Source organism: Aythya ferina (genome assembly GCF_964211825.1).
Source record: "Aythya ferina genome assembly, chromosome: 2".
Lineage (NCBI taxonomy): Eukaryota > Metazoa > Chordata > Aves > Anseriformes > Anatidae > Aythya > Aythya ferina.
The window spans coordinates 115702113-115715493 of record NC_140297.1 but is presented as its reverse complement, the minus strand read 5'-3'; the positions used below and the strand labels follow the sequence as shown (position 1 = coordinate 115715493).

The window sequence follows — 13381 nt, the reverse complement described above, 5'->3', positions numbered from 1 at the left end:
AATGCACAATGATCTAACTGTGGAGGAGGTAGCAATCCCTGCGGTAGCATGCCTTCCCTCCCCAGGCCCAACCCAAACAGAGGGCCTGAAGTTTGCCCAGAGCTGAGCAATATAATTTCCTCTTGAGACGCCGTGGTTTGCAGCACTTCCGAAAACTGGAAGTTCTTCAATATAAAAATGAACTGGCAGAATTAATCTCTCAGGCAGTTTTCTTAGAGGTAGTAAATGGATGATAGAGGATCAGATTCTTGCTGAATCCTGAAATTTTGTCTTTGTAGCTGCTGTGATCTTGGATGCCTTATGCTTTTTGGACTAGAAAGCTGCTAGGATAAATCCTATTGGGAGGAATGAGCATTCACCATTGTTTGAAAGCTGAGTCCACGTTTATGTATTCAGGTTCTTTCTGAGAACAGAATTTCTGGCAGTTGAGGGAAACCTGTCATCCTTAGCAAATTGTTTCTTGAGAACGATGCCGCTGCTTCCACTGAGCATGTCTGTTGTACGTGGCAATATCTGGATGCTAGGTAGGCTCTCTCTAAGCAGTAGAGTGGCAAAGGAATAGCAGCCCAAACATACTGAGGTTGGGATGACACATCAGAAAGAGACTTTTCCTGTTTTTTTGCTTTTTTTGTTTGTTTGTTTGTTTGTTTTGTTTTGTTTTGTTTTCTGTACATTAGCAGTTATGAGGCCTTAGAAACTGGTGACTTAGTGATGACAGACTACATTTTTAGTGGAAAATGTTGACTTCCTTTGGGACGAGGCTTCACAGTTTTCAAAGATTTATTAAATGTCTGGGCACAAAATTCTCCTCAGATTATTATGTGATTCAGTGCAAGCTACCATCCTGACAGGGTATTTGATGTCTATTTCCAAAACATGATTGAATGTTACTCATCATTTCACAGTGCAAGTATTACTTTTTGAAAAGAATCTTACAGTCACAGTAGGGCCCTTGATATATGCATCTGGTTTTGCTTGCATTGGTGAACTTGTGCAATTAACCAACTCCCAAACTGGTTTTCATTTTCAAAAGCTGATGGCAAGAGTCGCATTCTGAATTGTTCAGATTTTGCAAGTTGAGCTGTAGAGATCAAAGAGTGATGGAGGTGAATTACTTGATACGTCTGTGTTGGCAAAGCGTGACCATTTATGTCAATGCAAGTATAGATCTGTGTCACCCAAAGAAAATATTGAATTTTATGGATATTTCAGAGAGAGTTTTTGTGTGTAAGGGGGTTCTCTGTGAAGTTTTGTATCTCTAGAGTGTGTATATACATTTTATGCTTGAGGTAGATTATAGTCTTTAGCATATGGTAGCAATATTAATTTGAATTTTGTAATGTGGCCATTAGTAAACAATCCTTCTCATCTGCTGTGGTTTCTGTAACAAAGAAGGAAGTGAACTGGTGTTGATTTTACTGGTTTGATTTTAAATCAGTATGGTCTGTCTGAAATCAGAATTAATTGTGCTATTTATTTGGGGAAAATAAGCCCCATAAAGCACTCCAGGAACTTTTCTGTCCACCCAGTTACATAAATCTGTTTATAATTATTCCTAATAACTTTCTGTGACATTGAGACAGAATAATTTTAAGTTGTATTATTACAAAAGACTGTTTCTTTGAAGAAATGTATCTTCTAATATGGTTTAAGTACGTATCATATTTATTGGGGGTAGGGATGTTGTAGTAACATAAAAATACTGAGATACCTTATGAAATTTGAAATTAAAAGGTAACATTGCTGATTTTTTCAAATCATAGCCTGTCACAGTAATTACCAAAACTGGTCTTGGAAAAATGGAAGAGAGGAGGTTATTTTAACTGGAGGTTGTCAAAAACATTTTTAACATCCTCTTTTCGTTAAGTAATTCTAATTCTATCATTCATGTTAACACTCCCTGAACACTCACTAAGGAGGTCTTATCTTCAGAGACCCAGCTGCTCTTCCAGCTCGTAACCTAACAGTTTATGGCTTAATAGTTGCTTTATTTCTTCACTCAGTCCTGGCCCTTGAAGAAGCTGAATGGAGCTTAATTATTCTCCATTAAAGCGAAATGCCTCCTGTAGGCTTAAAACTGCTCTCGTTCCCTTTTTCTGCTGTAGCAATAATGGTGAATCCTCTTTATTTGCTACCCAAATATTTTTGCTTAGTCTGTTGCATTCTTTCAAGGATCTTTTCTTCCTCCCCAACATCTAGTTTATTTTTAACATTCTTTTCTGATAGAGTTTTTCAAGGTAACATGGATCTGATAATATTCATGCATCTTCAGTGCTTATGGACAAAGTAGTTCCAGCTTTCCAAAGTTGTACATATGTACAAAGACCACTGACTCTTCATGAAATTGTTTTTCTTTTACTGTGTTCTTTGGTTTTCATAGCTGCAGTCTTAAGTCTTTGTTTTTTTTTTTTTTCACTAGGACCATCAATTTTTACTTCAAACACTGACATATTTTTCTATCACGTTTTTCCCTTTTTTCACTTCTGACTCATGCAGAGAAAAGCAGTTGGACCTTATCCATTTGAATGAACAAATAAATACAATTTTCTGTGGTCGCAGCCTTTGTAGTATACTGAGATTTTGGCATAGATTGATTTAAATCACTAAGCAGCACAACTTGCTTTAAAGAATAAATTTATTGATAATCTCATATTTGTATTTAATTTCCTAAAGAAAATTTTAATTTATATTATTTTGTAAACAATTAATATATTGATTTTCTTTGGTATTATTATTTTTTTTTTACTAATCAAGAGAATATACTGTATAAACTACTAAGCAATTATATAAATTAACATAATGTATTTAGATTTTTAGTGTTTATATCTTCTATTTTTGGAAAATAGGCAATGACATGTCTTATTAACTGGATGGTTAGGTTTTTACCCATGATTTGTATCAAGCTGCTTTTAAATGGAAATAGAAATTTAAATGATCATGGAAAACAATATTTAGAATAACTTCTTAATATTTTAAGCTACAGGATATGTGAAGGAAACTATTTTTAATGTACTAAATATATCTTAGGAAGGAAATATTTATTGTTAATAAATGAAGTTGAGTTTCTCTAATCACAATGCCATTAAAAAAATTTAAGCAGTGGATTTTAGCCTCATACATCTATTTCTTTAACTATAGTTGACAGGAAACAGAAATACTTTGTTCTCCAATTATTTTCAGAAATCTGAAGGACGTAGTTTTGGTTTGCACTAAACTGAACCATCATACATTGAGGTACCTGCAGAACTGATCACAGATATGGAAAGCTGGTTTATTATTTCAGCAGGTTTTAGTTCCAGTTGCTTCACCAAGTAGAACAAGCCCTGTTCCTTGGTTTATTTTCACTGTCAAAGTTTTAAGGAAACAGAAGCAAGAGGAAACAATACATTGATACTAGTTTTTATGCGAAATTAAGGTAATGATAGAAATCAAGAGTATTGCCTCTAACAGACCTTGTCACGATTTCATTTTAATTCAAATTAAAGGGTTTATTCTTAGAATAAAAATGAATTAAAGCCTAAAATTAATTTAGAGCCATGTTTATATTTATTCCCATGCTGTATCACGAGTTTGACATTAACAGCTGTAGTGTTGAGCATCATCAGTTAGTGGTGCCAAACCTCTCTGTGATGAACTTTATCACTAAAATAAATAGGAAATACTGTTGGATAATGTCCTGAATCAAAGTCATGAGAACCAGAATTTCCCACTTAGTCAAAAACGAACTAGGAGTTCTAGTCATCCTGGAGAACAGAAATACATTCTTCACTATAATTCATGTTGTATCCTCACTTAGAAGGGGGACTTATATACGTAATAGTTTTCCTTCTTCTGCCATTTTTAAATTTGTTCAATTCTGTTCTCCTTAACTTTGGGATTTGTATGCTTACATTATTTCTATTTTTAATTCAGTTCTTTGACTCTTAGTCTTTGCCAGAAAACAGTAATATATATATATATATATATATATAAATCTTGAAAATAAGAATCAAAACATAAGTTGAGTAATTTGAAATGTCAGGTTTTTATTTTGGTGTAGGTGTTCTGTATCTCAGGAGCTATTATAGTGATTTAGATTATATAAAATAGCTATTGTTTGTTTTCTGCTGACAATTTACTGCTCCTCTGAGTTGCCTTTTTTGATAGTAAGCATTGCTTATCATGTGGAAAACATTGATCTAACCAGGTGACACTGTAAGCTTAGGATCTGTTTTGTATTGCATCTTTGTGTATTCTTGATAAATGCTTTGAGTACATGGGAAAAAAGTGAAAAGTATCAGTTAGAAGTCTTGTGACAAAATTGGATTTGTCTTATCTGCTAATGAAATTTTTTAATCTAATGTGAAAATTATCTTGACATAATGCCAAAACCATAAAACAGAATATATTCTGCTTGTCAAATAAGTATTAATTATTTTTTTCTTTCAGTGTGGAAAGAAATGTTTAATATCCCATGCATCTTACACTGGCAATTACTTATTGATAGATAAATTGTCTCAATTCTAACTCTTTTCTTACAAACCCAAAGAAAAAGCCATTAAAATATTTATTTTATGAAGCACTGCTAGAGGCACGGGAGTTGGAATGCTACTTCACTTATCTGCTTGCCCCATTGAAGGATGGGAGGAGGAAACCACACGCGAACAGAAATATTGGGCTAAAATTCTTTCAGGCCCATGTCTGTGCAACCTCTGCGTGTCCTCAAACTGCTGTCATAGGTTCACCACGTATGGCAGATCTCGAGGAAAGCATAAGCAGTTTGGGGACTTTCTAAAGCAAGCGTGTCAGCATGCAAACCGGCTTGGGGCAGCGCACGGGAACCCAGACTTGAACCCAGTCAGAGGAGGAGGGAAGAAGAAAGCTGCTCCATTTCTGGATCTGTGCTCAGTCTGTTTTAGCTGGGCTGCCTTAAGACACAGATAAGAGTGATAGTAACGCCAGGCATTAGAAGTGGAAAGGTTTTCACAGCCCTTTTGGCCAAGCTTGTTGACTACCAAGATTAACAGGATGCTCCAGGCATTTTCACAGCATTCATATCTGTTTAATAAAGCTGGATTTAAAAAAATAAAAAATAATAATAAAAAAAAAATCATGTTTTTAACCAGGAGACTTTTTCTGTGTCTAAGACAATATGTATTCAAGAGGCTGATTAAAACAAGTGCAGTAGTATTTATTCATTAAAACATGTATTATTAAAAAGGCTGACAAATAGCAGTGTGTATTACCTGAGAGACCAGAGTTCCTCTTTGCAGGATATTCCAGTCTATCTGTTAAACAGGCAAGTGTGTGTTCTTACTTTTACCAAAAAGTACTTACAAAATAGATTAGTCTGGCTCCTATGACGCCATTACGATCTGGAATGCAGTTGCATACTCATAAATCCAGCATACAGGGTCATCAGTGTCTTCTGTATAAATACATGTTTAGACACATAGTAATCTGTTAGAAATGACTTGGTGAAGAAGATAATTTTTGCCTGGCTTCTGTGTGAAAACTGTTATTCAGCTTCCTCAGTTACGTTTCAGGACCTGACAGGCAAAATCTGCAGTCTCCGGAGCTGCACAGAAAGGGGCTGGTGAGGTACAAATATTTGTGAAGCAATTCATGTATTTAAAATATAGCTGGATTCCCAGCTCATTTGGACCTCAAGATTAGTTGAATTTAGTGAAGTGAACTTTTTTGTTTTCCGGGCACTTGCTTCTCCCTCCCCCCCCTGCTTTTCTTAGGGCTCTCCAAGATGCATAGAAGATAAACCCCATAACAGTATTTTTTTTTTTTCTTTTATATAGTTTGCCCAAAGCAGACATCTGAAGAAATGTCTTCCAATCGTGATTCGAGCCTTACAAATGCACCAGTGCAAAGCAAGCTAGTATCTTCCTTCCAGCAGCACACAAAGAAAGCACTTAAGCAGGTAAGCACCTACTGCCTAGTCATCAGTTGGCTTTCCTCTAGCATGGGTGTCAGTCTGATATGAACATGATTTCAGCAGAATTTCAGGACATTTCTAATGGGATTTTTAGGGCTTTGTTTAGTGATGTATTGCTGGGTTTTTCTTCTTTTTTTCTTCCCCCCCCCCTTTTTTTTAAAAAAAACAATGGTGCAGTCCTGCCATTTACTGTGGTTTTGATGTGTTTTTGTTTGTTTGTTTGTTTGTTTTTGTTTGTTTGTTTTAAGTGCTTTGCAATTAAGCAGAATTGTTTGTATTAATCACATCCCAGGTTTTTGTGTGTAAGCACTTAACACTGGAAATTTTATGTGAGACTTAAAATAAAGCAAACATTTTGAAAGAAGTTCTGCAGATAGGTAAGAAGCTGGGTATACTTGCTCTTTAGTTTTTCTTTATGGTCTGTTTAGTAATAGTTTGCGTACTGTATCTGACATTACAGTGTATAAGAGTGAGGTTGTTTTTGTTTCTTGAATAACCTGTGATTTGGATGATTTAGGTTGGAAGATATGTAGTAAAGTTTGGCAAAAGTAACTGTGTGTTCAAAGTCAGATGTTAACAGAAATCATAACTGTGAAATTTGTTTTCCAACAATGCCAAATTAGTTCAGCTTACAACAGGGCAAATGAAAAACTAAAAAAATAATAATTCAAAAAATATATATATCAGTATTTCCTCTCAGTTGTGAATATGTAGGAATTGTTTTAGTCATGTAAATACAGCAAAAAAAACGAAATACAACTTTTCTAAAATGTTAGTTTAACGAGATGATGTTGCTTTCATTTTTCTGGTAACTGGTCTCTTAGTTATGTTTAACTGAAGTATAGTATTTCATGGGGTAGTTTATTGCAGAGTTGTTGATTTAGGCTTAAATTGAGCAAAGCCTGTCCACATCTCCTTCTCGAAACACTTCAGTATTTGTGCTTAGTTTTTCATGCAGTTTAAGTGTATATCCACTAAAATTAATAGACCTTTATCGTACCTATAAGGTTATCTTTTACAGGCGGGTTTGAGGACTGGGGAGGATTCTTAGGTTGGGGTCTCACAACTGCTTGCTCAGGAAGGTTGGACAGTGCACAAAGCAGCTCTCTAGCTGTTTGGGTAGTTCAGAGAAAGGCACTCAACTTTTTGGAAACTTCTGTATAGATCTTTTATAATATATAAACTTTCTGAGGTGTGGAGGGAGCAGGGGAAGGGAAAGGAGGAAAAAAAGCAAAGCTATGAGTGTTTGAACATGTGTAAGCTGTTTAAACTCTGTCATTTGTCACTTAGCAGATATATGGCTCTGAGAATAATTTTTAAAAGGGCAAACTAATCAAAATAGCTTAATTAATATAAAAAGTCATAACATTGATGGAAATCTTTGAAAACATTCCCTAAGGCAGTAGGGTTAGAGCAGAATTGGAAAGTTAAGTAATCAATAGAAAGAAATCAGTTTTAATTAAGTTAATGGTAATTAGATCTTGTACTTCAGAGTATGAGATTATTACACCTATCAGTAAAGTGTTTTCTGTATGTACAGTATTAGACAAATGTACAATTGTATTGCAGAGTGCCAGAGGGTTTTTCCTTTGTTTTAATTTTTCTCTAAAGCTTCAGGTGTTGGCTACTGCCATATGCATGCTGCAGATTTGATTTAATTTGATATTGCAGCAGAGGAGAAAAAACTTCAACAGTGATTTTCTTTCACTTCGCAATCTTTCTATTGCTTTTATGAATGCACATAACACATAAAATTTGTACAAAGAAGTGCCTGTACTACCTTTTGAATACACAAAAAACTGCATACAGTTGGATTCAGTGCTTCTCCAACTGCTGCTAACTTACCAGTTCTGTGCTAAAGTGACAGAAGATGAGCCATCAACATACTCTCAGCAAGAAGTGTTTATAATGTATAAACATATAAATATATACTTTATAAATGTCAGAAAGCAGTCTTCCCTAGCTATTGTATTTTTTCTATTACTTAACAGTCTTCACAGAAAGAAAACTGACAAGGTAGTCTTTCAACCACTTTCCAACTCAACTTATTTAAAAACAGTAAGTTTTGATTAGCTTGATTTTGTGTGTTTTTGTTTTGTTGTCCATTAAAATTAAAGTGAGAGGCAAGCTGATAATGTGAAGTATTGCTTGAAGATCAGAACTAGAATTAGCAGATTTTCTCTGTCTACTTATTAGCCACTCTAGTCATATGCCATTCTCTTTCAAGTGTTATGTTGGATTTACATATGTGATTTTTAATGAATTCTAGAGATATTACTGGGTTTAGATTGCAAAGAGCAATCTCACGTTTCCTTGTAACATTTTAGGATGCTCTCAAGAATCAAATTAGTCACAACACTGCATTTCTTAACCTTATTCTAGTAGCTTGGATGACAGGGCATTTTCTGAGCCCGGGCTATTGGTCTTGACTTCTCTCAGGTAGCAGGGAGCCAGGGTACTTTGTAAGGGCCAGGGAGGTTTGCAGTTCCAGTGGACTCTCAAAAGGTCTGCTTCACAGTTCAGACCCTATTTCCTCACCTTGAAAGCTTGGGCTGCTATTCTAGTCTGGCAACTTTCTAGCTTCGCGACCTTCCATCATGTCATTTTTCTGGGAGAAAGATTGAATGTTTCACCACTGAGTGTATTTCATGTTACTTTTTTGGTTTTTGAGGAAGTTTCAGTTTTGTTCCTGAATAGTATGAGTGTAAAGTCCAACAAAATAGTTCCCACTCATGAGGGCTTAGACAAAAGAGTCTGTGGTGTAGAGCTGCCTTTTACGCTTGTCTTTCTGGTGGCAGATTTTAAAGATTTCTGTTTCCCTTTTGCTGTTGGAAGTGCTTGGGTATGCGTGCCCAGCTGCTGCTTATCTAGTACCATTGAAAGAGGGGTTTATGGCACGCTGTCACGCACTGATTTCCCATCAGTACTGATCAGTTCCACACTGACTTACCTCATTTTCACACTTGAGAGTTTTGGCATGCAGACCCATGTCAGGACCTCTTACCAGGAAAGTACTGAACTACATCTGCATCTGCTAACAGTGGTACATGATCACACTACTGTGTGAATTATTCTTGCTCTGGACAAGGCTAACTCAAGTATGGACATCAAGTCATGGCGTAGTGTCTACCATGCTCCTCTCTGGTCCAGTTTCTGTTCCATTGACTTGAGGTGATACTTTTTTGGAAGTCTTCGCTATGTACAGATTTGTCTGTATCTATCAAGATGTTCTTGGAACATTTCTCAGAAGAAACGATCATACCTGCAAACTGGCCTCAAGTAGGTAACACTGAGCATGTGTGAATATCCAGGACATTGAGGTGGTGTTAGTTTCTGTTGGACTCTGATAGCCAAGTATAAGAGCACCTTGTCCATCAGTGTACCAGTTGGTTCCTGGGGCAGTATCCAAGAGAGGATAAAGAACTTGAAGATGCGATATAACGATGTCTGGGATGATATTAGACCTCCCAGACATGGAAGAAAATCCTGCCTCACTTTTGGCACTTTGGAATCAGCACCAAGAAGGGTACCCATAAATTTTCTGTTGGGAGAAGAGAAGGATACTTCATTCAGACTCAGAATCTGAATACAGACCAGGACATGTCTGAGACTGTGCTGGGCATCCAGATCTCTTTGTAGAGACAGAACTCCAGAGACAGCAGCCAAGTGGGTTTGGGAGGAGAGAAGCTCAGGAAATAAGGGAATCTACACAAGGTATGTTACTGCTGCTGCTTTGTTTTGTTTTTCTTAACTTTGGGCTTTGTCTGCATGCTTGGTGGCTGGGTTCGTAATATGTGCCACTATTTTATTCATAAAGTGGGTAGATGCAGTTTTTCATGGAGAAGGAAGCACCCATCCATACAATTTGTTCTTACAGCAAAAGTGGCAACTGTATGCCCTTTTTCTTTTTTTTTCCTTTTTTTTTTTTTTTTTTTAACATTGGATGCTGTCAGGCCCCAAGCAGTAAGAGAGCTATGGGGGAAGTTGCAGTTTGGCTCATGTATTGCTCCTGAATTACAGTACATGAGACCTGTAAAGCTCCAAATAACGTTTCAGGCTGAATTTTCAAGCACATCCATAATTATTATCATTAGAAACAAATTTACAGTCCTTCTGAAGCAACAGAAAACTAAATTTCAGAGCAGAATGGCAAACAGTGTAATTTAGCCCTGATTTGCCCAAATTCACAGGACTAGTTTATCAGGTTTTTGTTCATTTGTTTGTTTGTTTGTTTTTTTAAGGACACAGGCGTCCAAGTGCCTAGGTTGGCACTGGTGGTAGAATCCTGAACTCCCTTGGTGCTGGTGTGGATTTGCTTTCCTTTCTTCACCTCAGGCACACCGCTTATCTTGCTTTGGGAGAAGAACAAGAGCAAACTCACAAGTCTTGCTCCCTCCACACTCATTCTGTTAGGACTTCTCTCCTTGAATACAGCCTTGAATACAAGTTATCCTGAAGCATTTTGCTGTCCTTCGAAAGTAATCCAGTATGAGTCTGTCTGTGGTGTCTGTCCTTTGACTCACTGAAGAACTACTCGCTCATATGTTGTGATGCAAGCCTGATATATTTGCCTGCCCTCCTTTCCTTTCTCCTCCCCTGAAGAAATAAAGATGACAGAGGAGATCATTATGATTTTGACCTGATCACAAAGAGTTTGAGCACCGGGTGTCTTCCTGAAAGTCTTTGAAACTCCAGTGTGAACTGAGAGAGATTTCTTGTACTGAATTCCTTGGTAGTAGAGAGTTTGTTGCACTGTCTCAGTGTCTGTGTTAACCATTTTCCTATGTTTCATTTCAGATACTACAGATTTACCAAGGACACAATTGGAGAATTCTGGCTCCCTAGCTGAAGCATTTGATCAGATGTCTGGCAACATAAGTGACGATTCTTGACAAATTTTCCTGTCAACAAATGGAAAACAAGAAAAACATGTTGCTTTTTGACTACTAGAGAGACATGGGAAGGGACAGTGGAATTTACAAAATGCGTTCAGGAAAATGGAATTTTGAAGATGATAAACTAAACTGATTTTCTGATTGCCAAGACAAGTCTAGGGAAGAGGACAGAGAAACTATGGCAGGGAGACTGCATAATGGGGAAAAGAAGCTGGAAGAGCAAGAGTTCCAGCAGGAGCTCTTCAGGGAGTACATGCATTGCCCGAAGGCAGGCTGCACGGTATGTCCCTCTAAAGGTCCCTATGCATGGGCAGCATGTACCAGCTGCTCAACACAGTGCTTTGGTAAGACACAACACAGTGTTTATGGGACTTTCTTCTTGGTCATCTCCATGGTCCTCAGCCCTTACTTGTGATGGAAAGGAAGGGGCAGGAATCCACATGATCCCTGTATTCTTTTTGTACCGCTTTTTAGTAATTAACTCCCAGTTGCTGGGGCATTCTGCTTGTTTTCCCTGTGGGGTTGTTTGCATAGCATGCTTTTTGCAGCTGTCCTGCATGTTTTCTGTTTTAATAAATGTGGTTTTCAGAATTCATTCCTCTGAGAAATATTTAAGAATTTTAAAGCAACTTTATATCACTACCATGTTGAAGCATTGTTGCCCACTCTGCTTCACTGTAGGACAGAGCCCCTCACCTAAAATATGCCCGTGAACATTAATTTTGGTTACATTTACCACCCCTACATAGTGGAATCTTCTTCCCAAATATATGTTGAAAATTCATGCGTAGTTCTGGTATGTAGCTGCTGTTTCTTGTCCCAAGTATCAGTCAGCCAAGCTGATGGCAGTGCTCAAGTTATAAGCAGTTCACTTTTCTGATAACGTTTATTTTAAGTAACTTAGGGTACTATTTAAGATGGATTGGTCATAACTACTGTCCTAATGACAACTGCCATCACTGTAGATGAGACTCGCATTTTGTTGGGTACTGGGCACAGTAGTCAAGCTTTTCTAATGATGTTGCATGATTTTTCCGTACACTGGCAATGAGTCTCTAAGTGAGTATCTTCTGCTGGGCCGTATGTAAAGAACAGCTTTTGATTTGAATGTTCTATAACATAACATAGACCCAGGAGGAAATGAACCTGGCCTCAATTTTTGAAGTGCAATGGTTGGCCTTTTCAGGGAAAGACAGGAGTTGCAATGGCACACAAATCTTCAGGCCTCTGAAAATGCTGACAAGCAGTGATGTACCAGTGCTTTTATAGGAACTTTTGGGTAGGTCCTCAGCAGACTGTGTCCTCAGAGTATAGGGCATGTAGAATGCAGGCTGGAGTAGGAATGTCTGGCATAAAGACATTACAGTTTAACTGTTTACGTTGGTTCAATGTAAATTGGTGCCCGTCTCATTGAGAGGTAGTGTGAGAGGATGTTTTTGTCAGGAGAATGGTAGGATGGCCTTGTAGTCCCCTCACTATATTTTGCACTTTTTGCAAGAGTATATTTGTAAATTTGACCTGAAAGAAAACATTGATGATTGTTTCAAAATTTTCTATGGATGTCGCGGTTTTTATTTTGTTTTTTTTTAACTGCTTTATGCAAACTGTTTTCTTCGCTATATGTGTTTGTTGTGCAAAGAAGCAGGCTTTCCCATAAGTCACCTTTCAGCTGATAGTTGTTACTAGTTTAATACATGATTTTGTTTATTTTTTAAGCATACTCTTCTCTTCGGAAAAAAAGTGTCATTGAGTCAATGCATGTGCCATCGTCATTCCCATTCACATGCAAGTCAGAACAGGCATTAAACACATTGTGCACTTTTGTCCTTCTCGTTTGGTACTATGGTTGGGAAAGCAAAACAAAAAAAAAAAAAGTACACTTTGCAGTTGATTGTGATCTGCAGCAGTGGTAGCTGTGAATGTGTTGTTGTACCCCTATAAAAGATGGTACTGGCTTGCAGGTGTAGGGACATGCACAGAAATGCACGTATTCTCTCTGCACTACAGATGGCCAAGCACTTTACTTCACTGTTGGTTAATACACAGAAAAATATTCAGTTGTTAATGTGTACTATAACTGTGTGTAAAGACTGACCACTATTGGGACCTAAAGAACAAATATGTGGCAAGAAATTACTTCTATTCCAAAAAAGAAGTGTCACGGGGTAGGAGGATTGTATTGGACAAGCATAGACACTTATTCTAAAAGTGATTAAAAGAATTTGAAAATAAAACCTAGGTCTCCAAACTTCCAGTTATTCTGCCACTGCTTTTCATCTCCAACTGATCAGTTGTGTACACTTAGCACCAGTGCTGTTATGTTTGGTGTATGAGTCTGGCTGGGTTTGGTATATGAGTCTGGCTGGAAGTATACTAATCTATTCTGTGCTTTAGGAATGACACTTTGTATTTTGCAGTAGCTTCCATGAGAGATCTTTATTATTGTTTTAATCATACATTTGCATGCTTATAACTGCTTTTAATATATGTTTACTATAAGAAGTGGTGGCATCGCAAGAATAATAATGTTATAGAATCAATGTGTTTACTCTTCATGATT

At 37.1% G+C, this 13381-nt stretch overlaps 1 protein-coding gene across 5 annotated transcripts in view; it reads left to right on the top strand.

Moving 5' to 3' along the window:
• Positions 1-13381, top strand: part of ASXL3 (ASXL transcriptional regulator 3) — a 130677-nt gene that overhangs the window by 61805 nt on the left and 55491 nt on the right. For 2 of the 5 annotated variants that reach the window (XM_084510706.1, XM_084510702.1), the window contains one exon: positions 5790-5911. In XM_084510706.1, the coding sequence (XP_084366832.1) occupies positions 5790-5911 (122 nt within the window). Of the gene's footprint in view, positions 1-5789; positions 5912-7917; positions 7985-8894; positions 9641-10723; positions 11102-13381 lie in introns of those variants that run through there. The other 3 variants (XM_084510704.1, XM_084510705.1, XM_084510703.1) reach the window with 3 other exon arrangements.